Source organism: Pituophis catenifer, unplaced genomic scaffold, assembly GCF_029215685.1.
Source record: "Pituophis catenifer annectens isolate HBS135680 unplaced genomic scaffold, rPitCat1.0.hap2 SCAF_2, whole genome shotgun sequence".
Taxonomy (NCBI): domain Eukaryota; kingdom Metazoa; phylum Chordata; class Lepidosauria; order Squamata; family Colubridae; genus Pituophis; species Pituophis catenifer.
Window position 1 is genome coordinate 23,772,609 of NW_027256882.1, and position 26,647 is coordinate 23,799,255.

At 44.2% G+C, this 26,647-nt stretch overlaps 1 protein-coding gene and 1 pseudogene across 2 annotated transcripts; both read left to right on the top strand.

Moving 5' to 3' along the window:
- The first annotated feature begins 2,235 nt into the window (after window positions 1-2,235).
- Window positions 2,236-16,261, top strand: LOC139310002 (zinc finger protein 665-like; annotated as a pseudogene).
- Window positions 14,532-24,871, top strand: LOC139311832 (zinc finger and SCAN domain-containing protein 2-like). Of its 2 annotated transcripts, none has more exons than XM_070936353.1 (5): window positions 14,532-14,619; window positions 16,161-16,293; window positions 17,666-18,531; window positions 21,178-21,307; window positions 22,605-24,871. In XM_070936353.1, the coding sequence occupies exons 3-5, from the start codon at window positions 17,815-17,817 to the stop codon at window positions 24,035-24,037; spliced, it is 2,280 nt and encodes a 759-aa protein (XP_070792454.1). In that variant the 5' UTR covers window positions 14,532-14,619; window positions 16,161-16,293; window positions 17,666-17,814; the 3' UTR covers window positions 24,038-24,871. The 2 variants fall into 2 exon arrangements, with proteins under 2 accessions (XP_070792454.1, XP_070792453.1); XM_070936352.1 differs by having other exon boundaries at window positions 17,670-18,531.
- Window positions 24,872-26,647: the final 1,776 nt, after the last annotated feature.

Genomic DNA, 26,647 nt, shown 5'->3' on the forward strand with positions numbered 1-26,647 from the left:
AAAATTAGATGAAATTATTATAAGTAAAAGGAATGCACTGTCAGATAGATAGAAAATGAAATATGTCACTGTAGGTTTGTATATCTGTATATATATAATTAGTTAGTAGTTGAAGTTGATTATTGTACATGTATATGCAAAATTGTTTCTTGATAAGTTAACGTTTAACTTAATCAAATCTTTGTATGTTTTAAATGTTTTTCTTTTAAGAATGAATAAAGTTTTGCTTTTTAAAATTAAAAAAAAATAGAATGGCTTTCTGGTCATACGTTGCTACAGTCGTAAGTGAAGGCACCCAGGTATTTTTGGTAATTCTTACTAGACTTTGTTGATCAATAAGGAGAACTCTGAAGATTTAGAGAGGAGAAAATGGGGTGAGGGTGGAATGAAGATGCATCTGCTGGTTTATTTAGGGATAAAATGTTGATGTTGAATATGCTGGCTGAGGATGAAGAGGGAAAGTTTTCTTTTTCTTACTATCTTTTTGGAAAGATTATTTTTCACATTGTCTTTTTCATGTTTTCATACAGACACAAAAAAAAATATATTGTTCCTTTGTTGGATCTGCGAATACGATCCTTAATAAAATTATTATTCAAAATAATCAAGAGGACTATTTTCAGGGTATGGACTGGCTGCATGTCAAAAACCTCAAGATGGCAGTCAAGTTGTGCCATAGTGTTTAGTCAAAATCCTGCTGTTTTTTTAAAGCTCTGTGTGTGATGCCCTTTAAAACAGAAAGAACACCAATTGTGTACAGACAGCTGCCATCCTGATTCTTCCGGCTCCATCCTCCCTCGCTGGACACTTTTGACTTCCTGTTGTTGTGGATGAAGGAATTCAGAACCATCCCTTTAGGGCAGACAGAATCAGTTTATTTATTTATTGCAATAAAGGATCAAACCTTGGTATCGCTACCAGAAAGGAGGTCTGACCGAAGTATGATTTTCAGCTCAAAGCATTTATACAGTTTCAAACAAAGGATTCTGTGAAGTCAGCAATTTCTTATTATCACAAGACATTTGTTACACAAAATGACATACCTTAATTACAGAGTTTGTTACTATCTTTGCAAAACAGTTATAATTCTTCTTAGAAGTTACTGAAGCATAGATTCAAATTATCTCTTGTTGAAACAACAATATGGACATCTCCTTTCTCTGACCTTAAAAATGTAAATCACCAAACTGTCCTTATCTGTGACAACTGAGAGGCCTTGAAGTAGAAATCCTACTTGAAAGGAATGTGTCTGCCTACGTGCTGGATACAATTGGAAGCATTTTCTCTTTTACAATATTAAGAACAAAGAGGGGCCTTCAGTGATCATCTAGTTGGACCCGCTTTTACTTTATTTATTACTTTATTTGTCACTTTCCCACATTACTGTGTTGCATTCGGAGGGGAACTCTAAGAGAAATGTCCTGGGTTGGAATTTGGATGGATCCCTGCTCTTGAGGGCAGATCATTGGTCGCCACCTACATGTGCCTGACACACCCGTGATTAAATGGACCCCATCTTACTTAGGACACACATTGAGGTCACAAGATTATGTCATCAATTCATTGCAAATTTTAAATTGATACCAAGTTGCGTTTCATGTGACCCCAAATTCAGTTACTGTGAGGCTGTTGTATGTGCAATTAAAGCTACTTGTGTGCACAGTTGTGGATTTAACTATAAAATTACATTCCTTTAAGTATATTCTGACTCTTTATGGAGATATTTCATTATTATTTATAAATAATAATGTTACATTAAATATTTTTCTCGCCTATTTCCTTCAATCGAAACCCAACTTATCTATTTTTCATAATAATATCACTTCAAATAAGGAGGAATATATATTATTTGTTCTTATGCTAATGTATTCTTTTGTTTTTTTTTTGAAAAGTTGGGCAGAATCTCTTCCTTGTTTTCCGTGAAGAGGTTGTGATTTGGCAGCACCTTGTTGTGGGATGTTTTACAAAGGACACGTTTTATAGAAGTTTTGAGGCTGGTCTTGTTATCAGATATCAGAAAAAGCTGATGGCCAGAAGGCTGCCTTCCATAAATGCCTAAACCAGGCAACCCTTCAAAAGCTAAAATTTTGTGACCCTCTATCAATCTCAAAAGGAAATACTATTCCCTCTTTTCTCTTCCACCAGCAGGAAAGCAATTCGCACCAAAGATTTTCCTGCAAACCAACTATCAACAGAGAGTAGAAAATAAGCGCAAGACAGCAGTCACCAGGAAGGATGGAGCCTGGGAAAGTCTTGGATGCCCCGTCAGACACAAACAGCAGTCTGAAAAACCCCAAAAAACCTCATGAATGCTCAGAATGTAGAAAATCCTTTGCTCGCAGGTCACCCCTTTTGACCGACAGGAAGGTCCATGTGGGAAGTGCTTCCAGTCAACATCATGAAGGTGAAAAATATTTTTTGGGAGAAGAGGCTAAAGATCTCGGAAGCCCCCACAGACTAAAACCCCATAAATGTGAGGAATGTGATTTATGCTTTAGTCAAAAGTCAGGACTTCTTAGACATCAGAAAACCCACACTGGAGAGAAACCTTATCAATGTCTGGAATGTGAGAATTTTTTCCGTGAAAAAGACACTCTCAGAAAGCATGAGAGGATTCACACAGAGGATTCCCAACCCTTACAAGTGTTGGGAATGTGGGAAGAGCTTTTCTCGGAACTCAAATCTTTGGGTCCATGCGAAGATTCATGCAGGAATAAAATCTTACAAATGCTTTGATTGTGGAAAATGTTTCACCCTGAGAACATATCTTTGGAGTCATGAGAAAACACACAGAGGGGAGATTAAGGAAATGTGCCTCGAATGTGGGAAATGTTTTACCTGGAAATCAAGCCTCATGCGACATCAGAGAATTCACACCGGAGAGAGACCCTATGAATGCCCAGAATGTGAGAAGCGATTTATGTATTCTAATGAACTTCAGAGACACCAGGAATGGCATAAAGGAGAGTTATCCTATAAATGTGGGGAGTGTAGGAAAAGTTTTATTTCACCACGACTGCTTCAAATTCATCAGAGAATCCATTCAGGGGAGAAACCCTACAAATGTGGGGAGTGTGGGAAATGCTTTAACCAAAAATGTGAGCTTGGAAGCCATCAGAGGCTCCACACAGGGGAGAAGCCATACAGATGTGTAGAATGTGGAAAATGTTTTGCTCGAAAGAAATACCTTTGGAGTCATCATAAAACCCACACAGGGGAGAAGCCATATCAATGCAACGAATGTGGAAGATTTTATCGTACCATATCAGACCTTAGAAGTCATGTGAAAATTCACACAGGGGAAAAAAACTACAAATGTTTAGACTGTGGGAGAGCATTTGCTCATTCATCTTCCCTTCGAAGTCACAGCCGAATCCATACAGAAGAGAAACCTCACAAATGCTCAGAGTGTGATAAATGTTTTCTCAGAAAGATAGACTTTTGATGCATCAGTGAATCCACACTGGAGAAAGACCATAAAATGTCTGGAGTGTGGGAATGTAATAAATGTCAGGGCATTTATTAATCCCATGTTTGACTCTGGGACTAATTACCCTGGTTTAGAGGAGATGGGTCGTGGCTTAATCCAAGTTGTCAATAATCTGAAAAGAAACGCGAGTAAGGTTTCTAATAAAACTCATTTATTTGTTATAAAGAAAATAAAACACCTCACTAACTAAGAAAAGTTAATTGTTACATTTTTGAAAATAATTTTCCTGCCGGTCCAAGACGGACCTTGCTGGCAGGAGAACAAAGGAAAGAGAGGTGTGAAGAGCAAGTGAAGGAATGTGGGTGGATGCGGAAACACGTAGCTTACTGATAACAATTCTTGGCAAGCTACGGAGGGTCAGATAGTCCAGAAATAATGAGCTCAGCTGGTAAATAAAATAACGCAGTGACATTCCCCTTCTTTGCCAGTTGAGCGAATATCAGTTCATCATCAAATAAGGCACATCTTCTCACGCAGATACTCGTGTTGAGCTGCTGGAAGTGGTTTGTTGAGCATATCAGCAATTTGATCATGTGTAGATACATATTGCATTTTGACAAAACCTTTTTTCACTAAATGTTTTATGTTTTGATAACGGATGTCAATGTGTCTGGACCTAGAACCTGTAAAATGAGATTCAGAAATATAAACCACCGATTCATTGTCTTCCATCACGGTGATCAGTCGGATCGGGTGTGTCCAGATATCTGTGACTAAAGCATCAAACCAAGTTAGGGAATTACATGCATCTGAAACACAAGCATATTCAGCTTCAGTAGATGAACAAGAAACAAAATTCTGTTTACGTACTTGCCAATAAACAGGACATCCATTTAAGAACATCATATAACCTGAAGTACTTTTACGTGATTTCTTATCACTTGCCCAATCAGAATCTGCATAACAACATAATTCTGCATAATCAGTATGTGTTGGTTCTAACAATAACTTCATGTGTTTAGTGTATTTTAGGTATCTCAATAATTTCTTAATACATGTCCAATGAAACTGTTTTGCCTTACCTACGTGTCGTGATAAGAGGTTAACACTAAGTGCAATGTCGGGTCTGGTCCAACTACTAATGTATAACAGTGACCCAATGACTGAACGATAAAGTGTTTGATCCTCGAACTCAGGACTTTCTTCTTGTGTCAAGTTGTGAAAATCTGTTTGCATGGGTGTCTTTGTCGTGTTAGCATCTTTCATGTTGCAATGATGCAAAACTTGTTCAATTTTATCTTCTTGTGAAAGACTAAACCCCTTCTGTGTTTTTTCAATCTGAACACCTAAATAAGTGCTAATATGACCTAATGATTTCAATGTGAAGTATCTCTGCAAAGCTTTGGCAAAAATTTCACTCATTTGCTTATTTGGACCAATATAAACAATATCATCAACATAAACAAGAACTATCTCATATGCATTGTTAGATCTTTTTGTGAACACGCACTCATCAGTTTCGGACTTAATAAAGCCCATTGAATTTAGTTTGTCAGTAAGACATAAATACCACATTAAACCAGATTGTTTCAGACCATAGAGACTTTTGTTTAGGAACCAGGTATCCCCTTCTTGCTGTCGGAATCCTGGAGGACTTCTCACATAGATCTCTTCGTCTAGGTCTGCATGTAGATAAGCCGTGTCAACATCAAACTGGAAAACTTCTAAACCAAGGATAGTTGCAGTTGCTAAAGCAATTTTTACACTCTCAGTTCTGACTGTCGGTGAGTAAGTATTTGTGTAGTCCTCAGGATAACGTTGAGCGAAACCCTGAGCTACAAGTCTGGCTTTGTACAGTGACTCACCATTTGGTTTCTTTTTGATTCTGTAGACCCATCGAGTGCCAATAACCTTTTTGTTTGCTGGAGGTTTTGCAGGTGTAAATACCTTAAGTTTCTTTAGACTGTCCATTTCAACCTGCATTGCATCATACCATTTGTCTTGCTCTGAATCAGGGAGCTGCTTGATTTGTGTGAAATTATCAGGTGGAAGTGTGACATTGCAAATCAAAGGCAAGGGTGCTTTTGTCAGTTGCCAAGAATATCGTTGTGGAGGGATTCCTTTTGTGGCCCTCTTGGAACGTCTCGGAACAACTGTCCAGTCTTCTTCTGCTTCGTCCTCGTCCTCACTTTCGTCGCTAGCGTCAGCATCCGCGGCTTGCGAAGACGGAACATCGGGTTGAGAAGAATCAGTGGAATCTTGATCATCAATCTGCGTGGCATCAGCAGTATCATCTCTGGGAAAATAAACTCCAGGATCATTGGAATGAATCCTGGACCAGTCAATATCTTCTTCAAAATTAGCAGATTGGGAAATCACAATTACATGTTTAGAGTCAATAAATTTGCTCCACTTTGAGTTATCATCAATACCCATAAATCTCAGTCTCTTTGCTGCTGGACCTCCTTTTCTTCTTTGAGCTAAGGGAATGTTCACCATAGCATATGAACCAAAAATATGAATGTTTTTAAGATCAGGCTTGTAGCCATACAACATGAAGAAAGGAGTCTGATTTGTTACACTGCTCCAAGTATGGTTGACAATGTAATTTGCATACTTGATAGCTTCACCCCAGTATATCATATCGAGGTTGGCGTCTTCTAGGAGACAACGCATCATGGTTTGCAGTACCTCTCCGTTGTGAACCGGTGTGTCAGGGGATGAAGTCTGATGAATAATTCTATTCTTACGCATCCAGTCCTGGAAACGCTGAGACATGAACTCGGCACCACGATCACTCTGGATTCTGGCGATGCGAACTTGGTGTTGGGTAGAAACAAGGGTTGCAAAGTCTTTAAAGATCTGAAAAGTCTCTGATTTTTCTTTCATAGGATATACATATCCATATCTAGAGTAATTATCAACAATTGTTAGAAAATATTTTCTACCACCAAATGATGGCGGGAATGGACCAACTATGTCAATGTGAACCAAATCAAAAATGCGTGTTGACAGGCGTGTAGCGCGTTTGGGAATGGCTGCTGCTTTGGATTTGGCCTTCTTGCATACAGCACAATCCAAAAACACCTTACACCCCTTTAGATCCAAACCTTTTGCGAACTCCGGCATCTTCCTAAGAACACGGAAACTGGCATGCCCCAATCTTCTATGCCATTTATGGATACACCTGGAATGCAAAGGTTTACCAGTTAGTGAATTCTCAACATTAACATTTTTATGCGGAACCTCAGGCTTGCTCTGAGCAACCTGTTTACCAATTCTATTTTTGTTGGCTTTAGGAGCCTTAGGGGTAGCAACAGGATCTCTCACTGGAGCATCTCTCTCTGGGCCTGTGCTCTCCCTTTTTGGAGTTTGCATACTTGCCTGTGTTTGTGTTTTAGGCTTTGGCTTTAAGTAATAAACACCACCAATTAATATGGTTTCAGCAACAATATCTCCATCTTTAACTATGTAACTTGCTTTTTCAAGGTGGTGAACCTGGAACTTTAACATTCTAGACAAGTGATACTGACTAAGCAAATTACTGGTTGCTGTTGGTATGTAATAAACATCAGGAATGAATGCATCGAGCTCTTCAACATAAACAGTTCCTTTTCCTTTGACCTGGCAAGAATGATTTGAAAAAGAATAAAGTTCACATAGCTCAGGTTCAGGCTCGTGCATCTCTGTGAAAAGTTCCTTTCTGTAGGTAACATGCAATGCTGCACCACTGTCCAAAGTCCACAGGAGTCGTCTGTCGTACTCTGGTTGAGGTTGTGGATCATTGGTTAAAGCCAATGTGGCAAGTGGAGTTTGTGGATCATGCCGGGGACCACGACGACCTTGTCTTCCGCCTCTGCCTCTGGCTCTGGAATCTGTTCCTCTGGGCTGGTACGTGACGGGAGCTGGAACTCGTTGGGGACAATCCCGGGTGGCATGTCCCACACGATTGCAGGTGTTGCATCTTGGCGTCCTTGGAGCGTAGGTCCTTCCTCGGAAGGGGCGCCTAGCTGGAGCTCTTGATGCGGGTGGTCCTCTCAAGTGTGGAGTAGCTAGCATGAATGCCTCTTCTTCAATTAAAAGTCTACAAACATTGTCCACTGTGCGTTGAGCAATTGGGACTTGGTTAATTTTTGTAACAGCATCTTTCCATTCATAATTCAAAGAGTTAATAATGATGCTGATCATTTGAATATCTTCAATGTTATGGCCTCTTTCTCTCAATTCTGTTCTCAGACCTTTCAGTTTGGTCAAATGTCCTCCAATTTGTTCACCAGGTTTCAATCTCGAACCGTGGAGTTCAGACATGAGTAAACATGAAGATTCAATTGAGATAGGCCTGTAGCAATTTTCCAATTCAGCCCAAATTTGTCGGGCTGTTGTATTTGGTGGAAAAGTGACCTGCAGTTCAGTATCCATGGACATCAATAATGTTGTGCGAGCCCTTATCTCTAAATCTCTTATTGCAAAGTCCCATGGTTGAGCAGGTGGGTTAAATACCATACAGTGACTACCTTCTCTAAGAAGCAATAGTGTAATCTCACTGACCCAGGCTTTGTAATTGTGTCCTGACATTTTTAGTTTTGACTCACCAGTTAGTGGAGAGATAGAAAGTGCCTGGTAAGGAGCCTGCACTTGGTATGCTGGCTGTGCTGGCAGAAATGCCTGTGGTATTTGCTGTGCCTGTTGTGGACCTAAAAATGGTCTTGGTTGTGCCATTGGAGGCGGGCCAGGAGGTGGCCCTATTTGCACTTGTGGCTGGGGCACATATGCAGGCATTTGTAGCTGCTGTGGCTGATGCACTGGAATCTGCTGTATTCCAGTTGCCATTTGTGCTTGAGCTGCAATATTGGCATGACCTGCTGGAGATGCAGTCATTTGCCTTTGCTGTGTTCCATCTAAAAAGACACCATCACCGCCAGGGGGTGTTTGAGTTTGGGCCTGTGGAAACACTTGTGGCATTTCAGCTTCCTGTAGTAAATTACTTTCGCCAGCAGATGGTGCTGCACCTTTGGGCAGCTTTGCAGACGTGGCATGTTTATATGTAACTTGATCAGGGAGACTTTCATGTGACGTGTGCAGTGCTCTTTGCCTTAATTGGCCTGACACAGGATCCACCAGGGGGAGTGTCTTTGGCTCTGGAGAAGAAGGCAATATGGCGCTTTTTAAAAAATTTAAGTCACGGGATTCTTCCTTATCATGCTCAAGCATAAACAAATCTCTCTTAAATTGAGACAGTTCATTTTCATAATATTTTACATGCTCACGACAGGATTTGATGGCCATCTCACGCTGGGTGAGCTCAGGGCTTTGAGAAGAGTAATGAATTACTTCTCTCTCTGCGTGGGGGTGAAAAAGCTTTGCCGTTTGTGGAAACTTTCTTGGCCTGGCACCATGCACATCGTAATCTGTGGGCTCTGGTAGAATAGATTCATAGCATGCAAATTGAGAAGAAGAAGCTACCGACCTCAGTCGCAGTTCATTATCTTCAAAAGCAGCTGTTCTGATATCTGTCCTTTGATGTGTTTCCGAAGGCATTTTCAGATCTTCTTCACCCATGGCACCTTCTTGTTCCAATTGCGTAGCCGTAGCAAGAGGCTGGAATCTTGAGGGCGTTACTATCTCCTGTTCTTCTTCCAAAGAGGATAAAGCTCTGTGCTTCATTTTTCCTTTTTTCTTCTTCTGTTTCGGCATCTCAGCAATATAATTAGCGTACCTCAGTAGCTAAAAACTAATTGCCTATGCGCTCTTATCAGAAGTAACAAAACAAGGAAAAAAGCCATAAATCAGACCATCCGATCTGCTACCAGTTGTCAGGGCATTTATTAATCCCATGTTTGGCTCTGGGACTAATTACCCTGGTTTAGAGGAGATGGGTCGTGGCTTAATCCAAGTTGTCAATAATCTGAAAAGAAACGCGAGAAAAGGTTTCTAATAAAACTCATTTATTTGTTATAAAGAAAATAAAACACCTCACTAACTAAGAAAAGTTAATTGTTACATTTTTGAAAATAATTTTCCTGCCGGTCCAAGACGGACCTTGCTGGCAGGAGAACAAAGGAAAGAGAGGTGTGAAGAGCAAGTGAAGGAATGTGGGTGGATGCGGAAACACGTAGCTTACTGATAACAATTCTTGGCAAGCTACGGAGGGTCAGATAGTCCAGAAATAATGAGCTCAGCTGGTAAATAAAATAACGCAGTGACAGTTTTGCCCAACCTTCAGCATTTTGCAGGCCCTCCAGAATTCACACAGGAGAATGGCCTTACAAGCGTGCAGAGTGTGAGAATACTGTTCATTGTAAATCACAGCTAACAATGCACCTCGGACAAATCTCTTTAGTTGTGAACAATGTGGGAAACATTTTTTCCCCAAAAGTCACACCTTACCATTCACCAGGAACTTCACAGTGACAGAAGGGAAATTCTACAATTGTTTGGTTTGGGGAAATTTTTTTTCTTAGTCAATTAACCTTTAATATCCTACAGTAGACAGTCAATCAAAAGTGGATAAATTTGGGGGAGTGGGAATATTTTGCTCGCTAAGCCGTATTAGTAACTTACCAGAGTGATTACACAAAAAAGAGTTATGAGAGAGTAAAGAATAAAAATAATGTTCTGCAGAGTACAGGAAGTCCTTGACTTATAAGTGGGAATGGATTTCCAGTCATAAGTTGCTTGAGTCATAACTCAAGGCACCCAGGTATATTTGTTGTTTTTTATTAGATCTTTGTTCATCAATAAGGAGAACTTCAGATTTGGAGATGAGAAAATGGGATGAGGGTGGAATGAAATGCCTCTGGTTGATTATTTAGGGATAAAGTATTGATGTTGAATATGCTGGCTGAGGATGAAGAAGGAAAGTTTCTTTTTCCTACTATCTTTTTTGGAGGGATTTACTTTTCTTTTTTCACATTGTCTTTTTCATATGTACGCATCACAGTATATTCCCACACACTCATACATAGTTGTATTCCATTTTTTAGTTTGATCTGTGAATATAATCCTTAATAAATGTATTGTTCAAAATAACCAAGAGGACTGTTTTCAGGGCATGGACTGGGAGTTCAAAAAAGTCAAGAAGGCAGCTAGATTGTAACATACTATGCCAGTAATGGTTAACCTTTTCAGCACCGAGTGCCGAAACAGGAGTATCTCTGTGTGCGCACCTGCACACTAGTGCACACATACCAAAGCACCAAAACCTGGAAGAGAGCAGCTGGCTGGTGCGCATGCGTGTAGCAGCCAGCTGCTCTTCCAGGTTCTATCACACGCATATGCGCCAGCCAGCTGGTCTTCGCGCATGTGCGTGATGGAACTGGAAGACAGCAGCTGGCCGCATGTGCATGTGCGCCATGACCAGCTGCCCTTCCAGATTCCATCGCGCGCATGCGCAAAGACCAGCTCGCCAGCGCGCATGTGTGCGACAGAATCCGGAAGTGCAGCTGGCGACAGCGTGCGTACCCGCAGAGAGGGCTCTGTGTGCCACTTATGCCATAGGTTCGCCATCGCAGTACTATGCAGTCAAAGTCCTGCTGCTTTTTGTGTATGTGATGCCCTTTAAAACAGCCGCCATCTTAACTCTTTTGACTCCATACTCCCTTGCTGGACACATCTGTCTTCTGGGGCTGAATTGAAAGGGCTAGATTTTAGATCGGGTCAGCAACCCGTGGCTCTGGAGCCGCATGTGGCTCTTTCATCCCACTGCTGCGGCTCCCTGTTGCTGGTTGGCTCCACAATTATTAGGGCTTTTGGTTAGGATAGGTAGAAGAAAAAGGATGCCGTGCTAGGAGGAGACTCTTTGATGGGGGAACTGGACTTCTGGTCAGCAGAGGAAAAAGAACACTGTGCTAGGAGGACTATGATGGAACCGGACTTCGGGTCGGCTCCAGAATTGAATGGGGGCTTCCGATTAGGACCTTTGTGGCTCTTCGAGTGTTTAAGGTTGCTGACCCCTGTTTTAGATGAACTTTAGGAGAAATGTCTTAGGTTATTCAGGTGACTCTGAGGGCACAGTGAAACTGTGGCCTCAGGAAGAGATGACCTCAGAAATATAAATATTGACAACCAGACGACTGCAAGAAATATAAATCCTTCCATCCTCCAACATTTGGTCAGAGCTGAAGAACCTTCTTGGATAAGAAGCAAAACGTCTTCAAGGAAACAAAATCCAGTTTTTGACAAAGCACTTTTCGAACGTTTGTCATTGGTTATTTTATTATTTTATTTTTCTGTTTACACACCTTTCATTTTTGTTTCTTTTATTGTAAGCTGCCTAGCCCTGTGGTGAGATTGGCAGCAAATAAGTTTTAACAAACAAATAAATATCAAATAAATGTGGAATAGATAGAAACACACGTCGGGCCTGAAAAAAATGCCTTTGTGGGTCTTGGCACAAGAAGCATTTGATGGCAAAGAAAGAGCAGACAAAGAGCAATGGTTAATGTATTAAGAATTTTTCGAAGAAGTAGTTGGATAATACAAGGTGAAGATGAGAAAGATTTAAAGTAGACAAAAGGACATTTAGAATTAAACAGCATACTATGAGACAGAATTTGAAACTGAACTACTATATGTGCAAATAATGAACATGAAATTGCTAAAATGTCTCAGCTTTTTCTCAGATTTGAAATGGACAAAGAACAAGTTAAAGAATATACGGCTAGTCCTTGATTTACAACAGTTTGGGCTGTTTCCGGCCTCCCGTGATGGGGGGAGCTGTTTTCACCCTCCCCAGCCTCCTAGAAAGACTCTGAGAGCCTGAGGAGAGCAAAAAATGGGCTTTTTCCCCACCAGGCCCTCCGGAGGTAGAAAACAGCCTGTTTCCCTACTGCCGGTGGGCCCAGATGAGATGGAATCAGGATAAATAAGAGAAAATAAAAGGTGAATAAAAGAAATAATCATTCCAAGTCAGGTATATAAAGTCAGATCAAATCCTATGAACTCTAAGCAACCTTTGAATGAGCTCATCTATTCACTTAAAGATACGTGCTAGCTAAAAGCAGCTGGACCGCCTTATTAGTCAAATATATCTTCTGATGAGGCTCAACTGTCATCCAGCTGAAAAGTTAAGAGTGGAGTTTGGTGAATAGAACTAAGCAATTAGTTCATGGATGTCCCCATAATCACTTGACCTATGGCCCTGTGTCCAACTCTCTGATTCTATACATCTTCTTAACAGAATCAAATGTGAACATCTGGACGGATACAGGGGATGGAAAAGGTTATTTATTGTTTAAAAGTATAGTCATAATTTCTGCATTTACACATTACAGCTTTTAAGGAACAGTAGTAAAACATAAAGTGATGGGTTAGTTAAGGTATAATGGTTTAATCATGAAGTAGTGAAAATGTATAGCCAAAATAATTGTATTAAGTAGCATGTAATGGTTTGATAATTAGTAAAGTGTAATGTAAGTGAAATGTATTTTTAATGTAACCATATATGGAAGCCGGAAAAGGCTCATGGAACTCTTTGTCTTGAAAACATATTTAAGTAATAGAAAAATGAGAAGGGGGTTGGACTAGAAGACCTCCAAGGTCCCTCCCAACTCGGTTGTTTTTGTCGTTACCATACAAAGCGACTGCCCGGTGTGTGCATGGAAGAGAATCAAGAGGGAAAGATCACATCCGTGTCCTCACAACACATTAAACCCCAAGCCCTTGCTTTTAGAGCCAGGGTCCTGTAAACCCACACCAGAGATGGGTTTCACTTACCTTTGCTACTGGTCGCTCGCGCATGCACAGATGGTGTTTGATGACATCCGGCAGGGTGGGCGGAGCCTCCCGCTGCTGCTACCGGTTCGTGCGAACCGGTAGCAACCCACCACTGACCCACACCCATTGAATTCTATATAGAGATTCTCAGTCATTCAGGCCATGGTTATCCCAAAAGTGTTTTTTTTTTCCAAGAGGCAACAGGACTTTCCTGTTTTTTTCTTTGAAGATCTTTCGCTTCTCATCCAAGAAGCTTCTTCAGCTCTGACAGAATAGTGGGGAAATGGAAGGATTTATATTCCTTTGCAGACATCTGGATATTTGCATCCTTTTAGAGCAGGGGTCTCCAAGTTGGCTGAGGAATTCTGGGAGTTGAAGTCCACAAGTCTTAAAGTTGCCAAGTTTGGAGACCCCTATTTTAGAGGGTTGTTGAAGTACTTGGAGGTAGATGAGCCTGACTAGGTGACTCAGTGGCTATGACACTGAGCTTGTCGATCAGAAAGGTTGGCGGTTCGAATCCCTAGTGTGTGAGCAGGGGGTTGGATTAGATGACCTCCAAGTTCCCTTCCAACTCTGTTACTGTTTCTGTAGTCTGCCCTTTTTTCCTCTGGAAATCCGTTTATACTCCCACACCATTCAAAGGATGTCCATCCCAAATTGCAATAGCTAAAGGTCTGTAGAGATTCTCAGTCCTCCAGGTCATGGTTGTCCCAAAGGGGCCTTTCCCCCCCCCCCCCCCCCGAGGCAACTGGACTTTCCTGTTTTTTCTTTCTTTCTTTCTTTCTTTCAAGACGTTTCAAAGAACCCATTCAAAGCAGGGGTGAGCAACTGTGGCCCTTTTACAACCTGTGGACTTCAACTCCCAGAATTCCTGAGCCAGCCAAGCTGGCTGAGGAATTCTGGGAGTTGAAGTCCACAAGTCTTAAAATTGCCCAAGTTTGGAGACCCCTGCTCTAAAAGGATGCAAATATCCAGATGTCTGCAAAGGAATATAAATCCTTCCATTTCCCCACTATCCTGTCAGAGCTGAAGAAGCTTCTTGGATGAGAAGCGAAAGATCTTCAAAGAAAAAAAAACAGGAAAGTCCTGTTGCCTCCTGAGCCAGCCAAGTTGGCTCAGGAATTCTGGGAGTTGAAGTCCACAGGTTGTAAAAGGGCCACAGTTGCCCACCCCTGCATTCAAAAGGTTCTTCTTCCCCTTTTCTCCCCTTGCCCGCGAAGGGTTAAAACCATCGAGTTTGTCGCCGGCCAGAAGGGCCGGGAAGAAACTTGCGCGGCGGTTCAGGGACCGCCCAGTTCCTTCCTGTTGCTGGAGGTGTGGGGGGGGGGAGGAGAAAGGGGCGAGTTGCAAAGGGAGGGGGGAGGGTGGGAGGAAAAAAAAGAGAGAGAGAAAATCCAGGTTGGTGGGTTGCAATCCCGGGCTTTGCTTTTACTCGCCTGTCCCGGGTAAGACCCGGGTCCGGTCCTGCTGCAGAGGTGAGTTTTGGGAGGGAAGGGATGCAAGGCGTGCAAAAAGTACATCCTCGGTCGGTGCAAGCCAGCCCGCTTGATCTCTTGGCGGGATCCCGATCGGGATTCCTCGCGATGGATCGGGCAGTGAATCTTTCCCGCTTCTTTGCTTTGCAGCCCCGCTTGCACGAAGTGTGGCTTCCATCTGTCTGTCTCCCCATCCATTCTTTCTGTTTGGCATTCTACCAATGGGGGGGGGACACAGATTCTATGCGAGTCGCTCAATCAATCAATCAATCAATCAGAATAGGTGGAAGGGACCTTGGAGATCTTCTAGTCTAACCCCCTTGCTCAAGCAGGACATCTATACCAGGGGTGAAATCCAGCAGGTTCTGACAGGTTCTGAAGAACCGGTAGCGGAAATTTTAAGTAGTTTGGAGAACCAGCAAATACCATCTCTGGCTGGCTCCCAGAGTGGGGAGGGAATGGAGATTTTGCAATATTCTTTCCCCCAGGAGTGGGGAGGGAATGGGGATTTTGCAGTATCCTTCCCATGGAGTGGGGAGGGAATGGGGATTTTGCAATATCCTTCCCCATGGAGTGGGGTGGAGAATGGAAATTTTGCAATATTCCTCCCCCAGGAGTGGGGAGGGAATGGGGATTTTGCAATATCCTTCCCATGGAGTGGGAAGGGAATGGGGATTTTGCAATAGCAAAATAGCCTGGATAGCTCAACAGACTAAAAGCCTGTTATTAACATTCAGCTGTCTGCAAGTTTGAATCTCCCCAGGCTCAAGGTTGACTCAGCCTTCCATCCTTTCTAAGGTAGGTAAATTGAAGACCCAGTTTGTGGGGGCAATAAACTGACTTTGTATAAAATATACAAAAGTATGAAGGCTATTGCTTAATGTGTTGTAAGCCGCCCTGAGTCTCCGGAGAAGGGCGGCATATAAATCTAATATAATATATAATATATATAATAATATAATATAATATAATATAATATAATATTATAATATAATATAATATAATATAATATAATATAATATAATATAATATAATATAATATAATATAATATAATATAATATAATATAATATAATATAATATAATATAATATAATATAATATAAATCTAATAGATATATATATATCCTTCCTTCCCCTGGAGTGGGGTGGGAATGGAGATTTTGCGGTATCTTTCCCCTGCCACACCTACCAAGCCACACCACACCCACCAAGCCACGCCCACAAAACCGGTAGTAAAAAAAATTTGGATTTCACCACTGTCCTATACCATTTCAGACAGGCGGCTGTCCAGTCTCTTCTTAAAAAACTTCCAGTGATGGAGCACCAGCCAAATGATGAAGCGCAAGTCAAGAGAGGCTTTGGTCATACTGTTTTGTCAGTCCAACAAACAAGCAGAAGTCTGTCCAGAAACGTGGCTTGGTTTGGAATGTGGCATCCTGAAAATGTCCTCTCCCTTTTCAGTAAATTCCCATGATTTTGTTACAAAGAGTGTGTCTGTAACTTTTTCCCACCTCTTTTGTTTTTATCTTTTCCTCTATAGGTGATTCTCTGCTGGAGGCACAGAGTTACAGCTGGACACAGGGCTCAAGCACACCTGAGGAATATCATACCCTTCCTTCCTTCCTTCCTTCCTGGGAGTAAAAGTCATTGACGTCAATGGGTTTCTACTCCAGGTAGGTGGGACTAAACTACAACACTTGGACAAGGACATAATTTTGACATGCTTATATATTTTTAGCTCAGTAAAATCCAGTGGTGGGTTCCTCCCGGTTCGGCCCGGTTCTGCCGAGCCGGTAGCGGTGACGATATGACGTCACCGAACCGGTTCTCTTTGTTCGGGAGCTGGGCCCTCCCGCCCCCCCCCGCATTATTCTTACTTTTTATTTGGCCCCACCCCCAATCTATTTGCTGCCTCCCGAGTCCCAGCTGATTGGCTAGAAGGAAAAAAACTGTTTAAACTCTTGCCGTGGGGCTTCAAAGGGCCGCCCTACAGCTGATCAGTGTTAAAAGGCAGTGTGGTGGTAGACCAGTGCGCTCGAAAAACAAATAGGTAGACCGGTGCCTCCAAAAACAAATGGGTAGACCGGTGTCTCCAAGAACAAATGGGTCGACCAGAACGCTCCAAGAACAAATGGGTAGACCGGTACAGCTCTGCAAGCAGTTAAAAGCCTGGTAGACCAGTACCTCTGCTAAATCCTAAAGAATTGTCACATGACCATCAAACCACGCCCACAAAACAAGCCACGCCCACAGAACCGGTAGTAAAAAATTACCCCTGGTAAAACCTATAGTTTTATGGTATTAAGTATCATTTCAGTTGAGCAGGTGTTAACAGGTACATCAAGGTGAATGAGGTGTGGGGGCGTTACTGATGCCTTTTTAAGTCAAATATGATTTTTCTCTAAGGGCCACTGTGCAAACTCAGGAACAGATGCAGCTGCTTTAAAGAGGGACCAGTAAGAGCACAGTGCTGTTTCTGCTCCCAGTTTAGAGCAATGTTTTTCAAGATTGGCAACTGAGGGATGTATGGACTTCAACTCCCAGAGTTCCTCAGGGCTATTGTTCACATCTCTTCAACTTGCCACACTTGAATAACATTCGCCTAGAGAAATCTGTAGCCCCAAATTCTTAGCAACGGCCACACTGACAAGAATTCTGGGAATCGAAATCCAGAGTCTCCTGGTTCTCTGGGTTTATTCTCTCTCTCACTTCTTGCTCTGATTCTTTTTCCTCTGTCTGTTGCTCCTCTTGGCTTTTGGTTTCTAACTCCTCTCTGCTCTTTGAATTCTTAATTATGTACTCCCAGAATTCTCAGCCCTGACTGGAGAACTCTGGGATCCATTGTCAGTGTCCAGTCAGCATGGCCACGGCTGAGATAGACCAAGATCTATGCTCCCAGAATTCTCTGCAATAGCCATGCTGCCTGGAGAATTCTGGGAAATGAAGTCTAGGGGGTATCCTGGTTGGAGAAGGCAGTAATAGTTCTTCTATCTCAGCAGCTCTTTTAAATAACCCAACGTAATGACATTTATGTCCTTGTGGCAGGCAGATTTCTTGAGTGGCTTCAAGCCGACCAAGGGTGGACTTTTGTCACCTCAACCAAATTGGGACCCAAAGCCAGTAGACACAAAGAATTGAAAGGGAAGGGAAGAAACCGAGCTGGACCAAAGCCACTCTGGCCTGGAGGAGTTGATATGGCCTCCAAGGAGGAAGAGGAAGACTTGATGAGCCCCCGAGATCAACAGGATTATCTTCCAGTGGAACAACAGGAGGAGAAAGCAGAAGGACAGAGTGTGGCAAGTCCTGGAGATGTTTCTGAAGGAACTGGGATGAGCAACCATGTCGGCCTGATGAAAAACGAAGAGAAAACATCTCATGGGAAAGATGTCCCAGGGATGGAGGAAAGGTCTCCATCTCAACCCGGGCATGCTGCATTCCTGGCTTCCCAACGCTGGGACGATTTATTTCTGACCTCCTTCGAAAAGGCAGTCAACACTCACCCAGGAAAATGGATGTCCCAGCTCATCCCAGGCCTCAAAGACGAAGGAGAAGCATTTGAGGACAAGGAGATTGGAGACTACGGGAAGGTGAAGGCAGCCATCTTGCGGGTGGACGCGATCAGCACCGAAGTCCAACGGCAGCATTTCCGACGGTTCTTATACCGAGAGGTTGACGGTCCCCGGGAAGCCTGCAGCCGTCTCTGGTTCCTGTGCCACCGGTGGCTGAAGCCAGAGAGGCACACCAAGGAGCAGATCTTGGAACTGCTGATCCTGGAGCAGTTCTTGGCCATCCTGCCCACAGAGATCCAGGGCTGGGTCAAAGATGGCTGCCCTGAGACTTGTGCCCAGGCAGTGACTCTCGCTGAAGACTTCCTCTTGAGCCGACAAGAAGTTGAGAGGCCGACTCAGCAGGTAATAGATTTTTCAGGAGAATTGATTGGTTTTGCAGGATTAAGCTTCTGCAAAGCGTTCCAAGCGTAAAACATTTGAAGCAGTGGTGAAATCTAAAATTTGTTACTGCCGGTTCTGTGGGCGTGGCTTGGTGGGGGGGTGTAATGTGACTGGATGGGCGTGGCCATTTTTTTTTTTTTTTACTTTTAAAACATTTTTTCTACAACCTCTTCGGCGAAGAGGTTGTAAAAAATGCTTTCAAAAGGCTCTGACGATCCCAGCGGAGTTGCCTGATTGGCAGAGGCTTTTTTTCTTTTAAATGCCTGATCAATATTCTTTAAATGCTGATCAGGCAACTCAGGTTGGATCGTCAGAGGCATTTAAAAGAAAAAAAAGCCTCTGACGATCAGGCAACTCCGCTGGGATCTTTGACGATTCCAGCTGAGCCGCGCGATCATCAGAGGCTTTTTTTTTTTAAAAGCATTTTTTCGGCCAAAGAGGTTGTAGAAAAAATGCTTTTAAAAGTAAAAAAAAAAAAAGCCTCTGATGATCGTGCGGCTCAGCTGGGCATTTGGGGGGGGCAGGGATTTTTGCTATCGGTTCTCCGAACCACCCGCCTCCATCGCTACCGGATCGGGTGATCCGGTCCGAACCGGGAGCATTTCAGCCCTGATTTGAAGGTTGAAACAATTTGGGGTAGGATTCCTCCTTAAAGGGGGTATTGAATCAGATCTGTTTTTCCCCCCCCCACATAGATTGAAATTGAACTGATCAACCTTACCTTTGCATGCTGAAGTTTTTAACAATTGTTCAAGCATGTTTATCTGGATCTTTAGTCAATAAAAACAAGATTGGTACTGTGTTTCTCCAAAAACACGACCCACTCCAATAATAAGCCCAACCCTAATTTTTGGGGGGTAGGCCTAATATTACCCCTATCCTGAAAATAAGCCCGGGGGGATGGGCATGGCCAGCATGGCGGCATGGGCACAGGAAGGGACAATTGTTCAGCTGCAGCTGTAGCCCACTGGCCTCTTGGGGCAGCGCAAATACTGCTTTTGCCCTTCTCCTTCTGGGCGCAGCGCTTCTGCTTGTCGGGCCGTTTCCCCGAAGCCGGTAGCTCTGCAACCAGTAGCTTTGCTTTTCCCCTCTTTTGGGGAGGCTCGCAGGAGGCTTTTTGGCTCGCGGGAGGAAAATGGGGAGGGGGATTTTCCTGCCTGTCATCCATTCCTCAAGCTCAGCACAGACTGAGGGGAGGGATGGCAGGCAGGAAAATCCCCCTCCACATTTTCCTCCCGCAAGCCAAAAAGCCTCCATTCCGAACGCTGAAGGTTCGGAATGGAGGCGGCATCGTGTCCCAATTCACCCAAGTCTGGCCTGCTGCACCTCAAAAAAAGTAAGACCGCCTCGAAAATAAGCCCAAGTGCTTTTTTTCAAGTCTAAAAGAAAATAAGACTCGGTTTTATTTTTTGAGAAACACGGTAATTCTGTTGAATGATAGTTGTTTATAATGTAAATGGTATGACACGCAAGGAAAGAACTGTACCGGGGGTACAGTCGATAGAAAGGTCAGCAGTTCAGCGGTTCGAATCCCTAGCGCCGCATAACGGGATGAGCTCCCGTTACTAGTCCCAGCTCCTGCCAACCTAGCAGTTCGAAAGCACGTAAAAAATGCAAGTAGAAAAAATAGATACCACCTTTGGTGGGAAAGTAACAGCGTTCCATGCGCCTTTGGCGTTTAGTCATGCCGGCCACATGACCACGGAGACGTCTTCGGACAGCACTGGCTGTTTGGCTTTGAAACGGAGATGAGCACTGCCCCCTAGAGTCAGGAACGACTAGCACATATGTGCGAGGGGAACCTTTACCTTATAATAACTGAGAGGGAAAAAAATTAAGGTGAAACTAATTGTTACGTAATCCTGAAGAGGGAATCCAAGGTACATAGAATTGTCCTCTGTTTATCTAACCTCCTGCTGGGTACAGGCAGTCCTCGACTTATGACCGTTCATTTAACAGCCATTCAAAGTTACAACAACACTAAAAAAGTGACTTACCTTACCCATGCACTTAACGATCATCACAGTGTCCCCATGGCCATACGACTGTGATTCGGGCACTTGGCAACCGGCTGGCATTTAAAAAATCTGCAGCCTCCCATGGTCATGTGATCCCCATTTGGGACCCTCCCAGCCGATTTCCAACAAAGTCAGCGGGGAAGCCAGCAATTGGAAAGGATGTAAAAACATAATCACCTGGTGTCTTGCTTATCAGCCATGGTGATTCGCTTAACGATTGTGGTAAGAAGGTCATAAAATTGGGCACAGTCACAGGTTGCCTCACTTAACAACTGTATAACTTAACAATACATTTCTGGTCCCGGTTGTAGTTATATGTCAAGGACTACTTATTTCTCGAGATTGGTGTTTCTTAAGTTTGACAATATTAAGGCATGGACTTCAACTTCCAGAATTCCTCAGCCAGCCTGTTGGCTGAGGAATTCTGGGAGTTGAAGTCCGCCTATCTTAAAAGTTGCCAAGTTGGAGAAATACTGCTCTAGATTATTTATAAATTGGGGGGGGGGGGAAACATCATCGATCACAATTATGGAACTCTTCCAGTCAGCACTGTTCTCATCCTTGAACAGGATTTTTCCTGTTTTTCCAGGTGCCTGAGTTATTTGAGGAGACGGGGGCGAGCTCCCCAAAGGCCAGCGACCAAACCTTGTCAGACGCTGAGCAGAGTCAACTGTGTTTGGAAGTTAAACAGGAGCAGCCTCTGGAGGACTCATCTTTAGGTGAGGCACAACTCGTGTGACATTCAAAGTTCCCTGAAGTGCATCGCTTCATCTCGGAACCTTCTGGCAACTGGTGGTCTGCAAGAAAATTTTGGTGGTCCGCAGAAAAATTATTTGCATTTTTTTATATTGCACTAAAATCAGGGGTCCTCAAACTATTACCCTGTCAGGTTTCGATGCTATCTCAAAATAAATGAATTTCCAAACTGCCGATCTTTAAGGAAATTTTCTCTTTATTCAAGCACAGCAATCTGATCCTGGCTCTTTCGCGGTCAGTACTGACCTTTGCCCCCCAATCCCTCCCTTTCCGATCCCCAATTCTCTGCTTCTCATTGGCTATCTTCCAAGTCACTTTCTTGATCCCTTCTTCGTCAGATCACAGGAATGTCTTCCCCTTCTCACATCTCCAAGGAGACAGAATCTTCAAAGGGATTTAGTAGGCAAAAGTTCAGGCTTTTCCTCCCTTTATTATATGTCAGTGCTGGGACGCTGACGGACCCCTGGGATGGATACGTGCAATGAATGTTTCTGTTACTGCAGAGTCTCCCCCTTTGGGGTCTTTTTGTGCAGGTCAGAGGGGGCAGAAATTCCAACTTGGAGTCTGCTTCAGCCTCCTGGTGTGGGGCTTTGGGCAAAGGCTGGAGGGAAGTACCGCTGGTGGCAAGGAGCCAGAGGGCCTCATTCCAGTGGGACTGCATCATGGCCTGAAACTGGCTGACCATCTCAGCCCGCTGAGCCTCCAAGCACCAGTACCTGGCCTTGCACTCCCGCAGGTCTTCCCTCTGCTTGGAAAACCTATGCTCGTAGTCCTCAGTGAGGTGCTTCTACTGAGCTTCCTTCTCAGTCAGATCCAATTTGAACTGAGCTGTTTTGTCAACTCTTTCTCGTGGTGGCTGCTTAGCTCCAACAACTCCTTCCTGTTGGGGCCCTAAGGAGCCCGGGCGGGGAGGCGAGGAGTAGCTGCAGGGGAGGGGTGAGTAGAGACTGATGAAGCGCCCCTTGATGTGAGTGACATCGAGTCGTCCATCGAGTCGGCCACGCCCACCCAGTCACATGTCCACCTAGCCATGCCCACCCAGGTGGTCATTGGGCAGATCGTATTAGTGGTCCACGGGATTTAAAATTATGAATTTAGTGGTCCCTGAGGTCCGAAAGGTTGGGGACCCCTGCTATAAAACACTGTGAGGTCTAAATGTAAGTGCTATTGCTATTTCTTCATTTGCTCTTTTGATTTCAAAGGACAAACTAGAACAATTTTATACTAATGTTGGTCGAAATTTATTGGGGTTTCTTTTAGGTGATCTCCGCACAAGTAAAAACGATGCCGGGCTTCCCCAGCTGGCAAGGAGAGAACCTGAGCTGCTGCCTGAGGCATCTGAGGGAGGCACCCCAGACTCCATTCCCGTTTCAGATGAGCAAGGAGCCCTCTCTGAAAGTCAGCAGAAACCAGAACATGCTGTCTTGAGAAAACTTTCAAGGAAGAGGGTTCAAAACTCCATTTCTTTGGTAGAGGGTTACAAAAATCTCGGCGTCGCCCCAGCAGAAAAGAAAAACGCCGATGATGAACCAGCTGTCAAGATCATTATATGCAAAGAAACTTTTAGCCAGGGTTCCGATCACGCAGGGGAAAAAGTCCACAAATGCTCGGTGTGCGGAAAGTGTTTCAGTCTTCGTTCGCGCCTGATTGTCCACGAGAGAACCCACACGGGCGAGAAACCTTACACGTGCTCGGAGTGCGGACGAAGCTTCAGTGTCAGCTCCAGTCTCATCGCCCACCGGAGAACCCACACGGGCGAGAAGCCCTACAAGTGTTCCCATTGTGCAAAGAGTTTCAGCGTGAAGTCCGGGCTGATCGCTCACGAGCGGACCCACACGGGAGAGAAACCCTACAAATGTCTGTACTGCAGCAAAAGTTTCCGCCGCAATTCCGGTCTCGTGAGCCACCAGCGAATCCACACGGGAGATAAGCCGTACCAGTGCTCGGTGTGCGAGAAAAGCTTCAGTGACATTTCCAACCTCATTACCCATCACCGGATCCACACGGGAGAAAAACCTTACAAGTGCTTGGAGTGCGGGAAAAGCTTCAGCCAGAGCTCGTACCTCAACAGCCACCAGAGAATCCACACGGGGGAAAAGCCATACGAGTGCGCCGAGTGCGGGAAGACCTTCAGCGTCAGCTCTCGGCTCCGGAAGCACCAAAGGAGCCACACTGGAGAAAGACCTTTTGTCTGCTTGGACTGCGGGAAAACGTTCAGCGAGAGCTCCGATCTTTTGGCCCACGAGAGGGCGCACACGGGAGAGAAACCCTTTCGCTGCTCCTTTTGCGGGAAGAGTTTTCTCCGTAGCTCCGAGGTCGTGAGCCACGAGAGAATCCACACAGGCGAAAAACCGTACCAGTGCGGGGAGTGTGGGAAAAGCTTTAGTGTCAGCTCGCGCCTCAGCGCACACCGGAGGATTCACACGGGGGAAAAGCCATTCCAGTGCGTGGTGTGCGAGAGAAGCTTCAGTTATAAATCCCACCTCATTACTCACCAGAGAATCCATACCGGGGAGAAACCGTTCCAGTGTTCTGTCTGCGGGAAAAGTTTCCGGGGCAGTTCCAGCCTAGTGGCGCACGAACGAACTCACACCGGAGAGAAGCCGTACCGGTGTCTGGACTGTGGGAAAAGCTTTACTCAGAGCTCAAACCTTATTAGTCATCAGCGAATCCACACAGAAGGGAATTCCTGAGATCTCCTTCAGATCTCTGTGGATTCTCAGTAGGATCTTTCTTTTCTGAGGGAGACGTCGGTTCTTAGGTATTTCGCCGGCAGTTCCATCTCTTCTCCGGGAGGGGCGCATTTTCAGCAATTATGCACTAACAAAGGGTTTCCTTTCCGAACACTGATGATACAACAAACTGGCAGATGTGTGTCTGTGTGTGACTACCAATCTACCCAGACCAAAATATGGGTAGTTTGGGGAGGTGCTGATGGTGCGATGCCCAGAGAAGGTGATCAGAGGGGTAAATACATGGTCATGCCTTCTGTTCAGAATCCACTTCGCATCTGCACTGCAGGGCTGAGGGAATCTTTTTCTTTTTCCAGAAAGAGAGAATCTGCCAGGTCTGGAATGGAATGAATACTGTAAAGGAGGGCTTCCATTTCTGTTTGGAGATCTGGGATCCAACTGGTTGGCTTTTTAGTTCCTGGAGAACCTATAAGAACTAGATGAGGAAATTCCGCTTGGAAGAGAAGGGAATTCTAGTTTATGGGAAGCAAAATGGCACCCAAATCTCGTGTTTGAAATCAAGGGCCGCCGTATTTTTCAAGTAGAGAAATATTAAAAGGAGCTGGTGTACGCAGGTTCATCTTCTTAAGGCTTGATATCTAAATTTAATTACAAAATTATTTGGGGAGAGGGTTTCTATTCCTCCCCCCCTCAATTCCCCCATCCTACCCACCCACCCCAAAAATTCAGGGCTCTGATTTTAGAAAGTTTCAAAAGATTGATTTGGCTGACTTACAGGCCTGCAGATTGCTCTGGTTTTCCAGAGAAAAGGCAGAAGAGGAACTGGGGGAAGTATTGGAGGTATTTCAGAAATGTCCCAAAAGTGCTTTTTTTTCAAGAGGCAACTGCACTTTCTGGTTTTTTCTTTGAAGACATTTCGCTTCTCATCCAAGAAGCTTCTTCGGCTCTGACTGGACGGTGGGAACTGGAAGTCAGAGCCGAAGAAGCTTCTTGGATGAGAAGCAAAATGTCTTCAAAAGAAAAAACAGAAAGTCCAGTTGCCTCTTGAAAAAAAACACCTTTGGGACAACCATGTCCTGGGATGACTGAGAACCTCCATAGATATTTCAGAAATGGTTTTCTACTAACAAAAGAGAGGGTTTCCATGACTCGCAGACCCAAAGATTCGAACTCTTCAAATTTGACTGTTGCATACAGGTAGTCCTTGATTTATAGCCACAGTTGAGGCCAGAATTCCCGTTGCTAAGCAAGACAACTCTTAAGTGTACTTTACCTGATGTTATGACCCCTTTCCCCCCAGCAAAATCACTGCAGTTGTTAAAAGTGAATCTGTTCTGCCCCAGCTACGGACCCCAAAGAACACAGCACACACAAAGTCTGTACAAAACTTAAATTTACTAAAATAACTTAGTCTTTTCCAAAAAAAGGCTGTTAAGAAACTTCCTTAATAGCCTACAAAAATCCAAAGATAAAGTAATCACAATCTTACTAAGGTTGGCAGAAAGCCCAGAAGCAATTTGCAGAGAATCCAGCCACGAAGGAGAATGAACTAAAGTTGTTCCCTGCAAATTGCCTCAGTCGTCATCCTTTCTTAAACAAGCTAAGGGAGTGGCCAATTAGCCCCAAGCCTTACTCTCGAGGAGACCTCCTCCTGAGGAGCCACTCCTGCCTTTTGGCAGCTCTGCACACCCGTGCATCGAGAAGAGGCTCCTCCTCTCCATCCTCTTCACTTATTGGAGCTTCTGGAGGTTCTGGCTGAATCCCCGCCTCTGGCACCACATCTCCAGCCTTCTCATTGTCCGACTCGAGTGCCAGCTGCACAGGCTGCTGGTGCATCACCATACCAGTCTCCTCGCTGTCGGAATCAGCTACAATCCGCACAGGCCGCTGACGGGCCACAAAAGAATCAAATGGTCATTAAGCGAATCTGGTTCCCTCCATTGACTTTGCTAAGAAGGTAAAAAAAGGCGTTTAGGTGACTCTGGGATGCTGCAACCATGATAAATACATGCTGGTCACCAAATGCCTGAATTTTGACCACCTGGCTGTGGGGATGCTGCCTGAGTTACAGATGGTCCTCGACTTAACAACAGTTCGCTTAGTGACTGTTCGAAGTTACAACGGCCCTGGAAAAAAGTGACTTATGGCCATTTTACGACCATTGCAGCATCTCCGTAGTCATGTGATCTACATTGGGACCAGTGGTGGGTTGCCCCCGGTTTGGACCGGTTCATAAGAACCGGTAGTAAAGCCAGTGGGAAGCTCCACCCACTGACCCGGAAGTCCTCATAAGTGATATGCGCAGAAGCTTCTATACATGCGCAGAAGAGCGTGAGTGAAGTGAGCGGGCACGGGCGCAATGAGAACCAGTAATAAAGGTAAGTAGAACCCACCCCTGATTGGGACGCTCGACAACTGACTCATATTTATGACGGTTGCAATGTCCTGGGGAGTCGTGCGATCCCGTTTTGCAACCACCCGACGAGCCCAGTCCATGGGGAAGCCAAATTCGCTTAACAACCGTGTCACTAATTTTAACAACTGCAGCGGTTCGCTTAACAGCCATGGCAAGAAAAGAACAAGATTCGCCTGCGAATCTGTTGCGAAAAA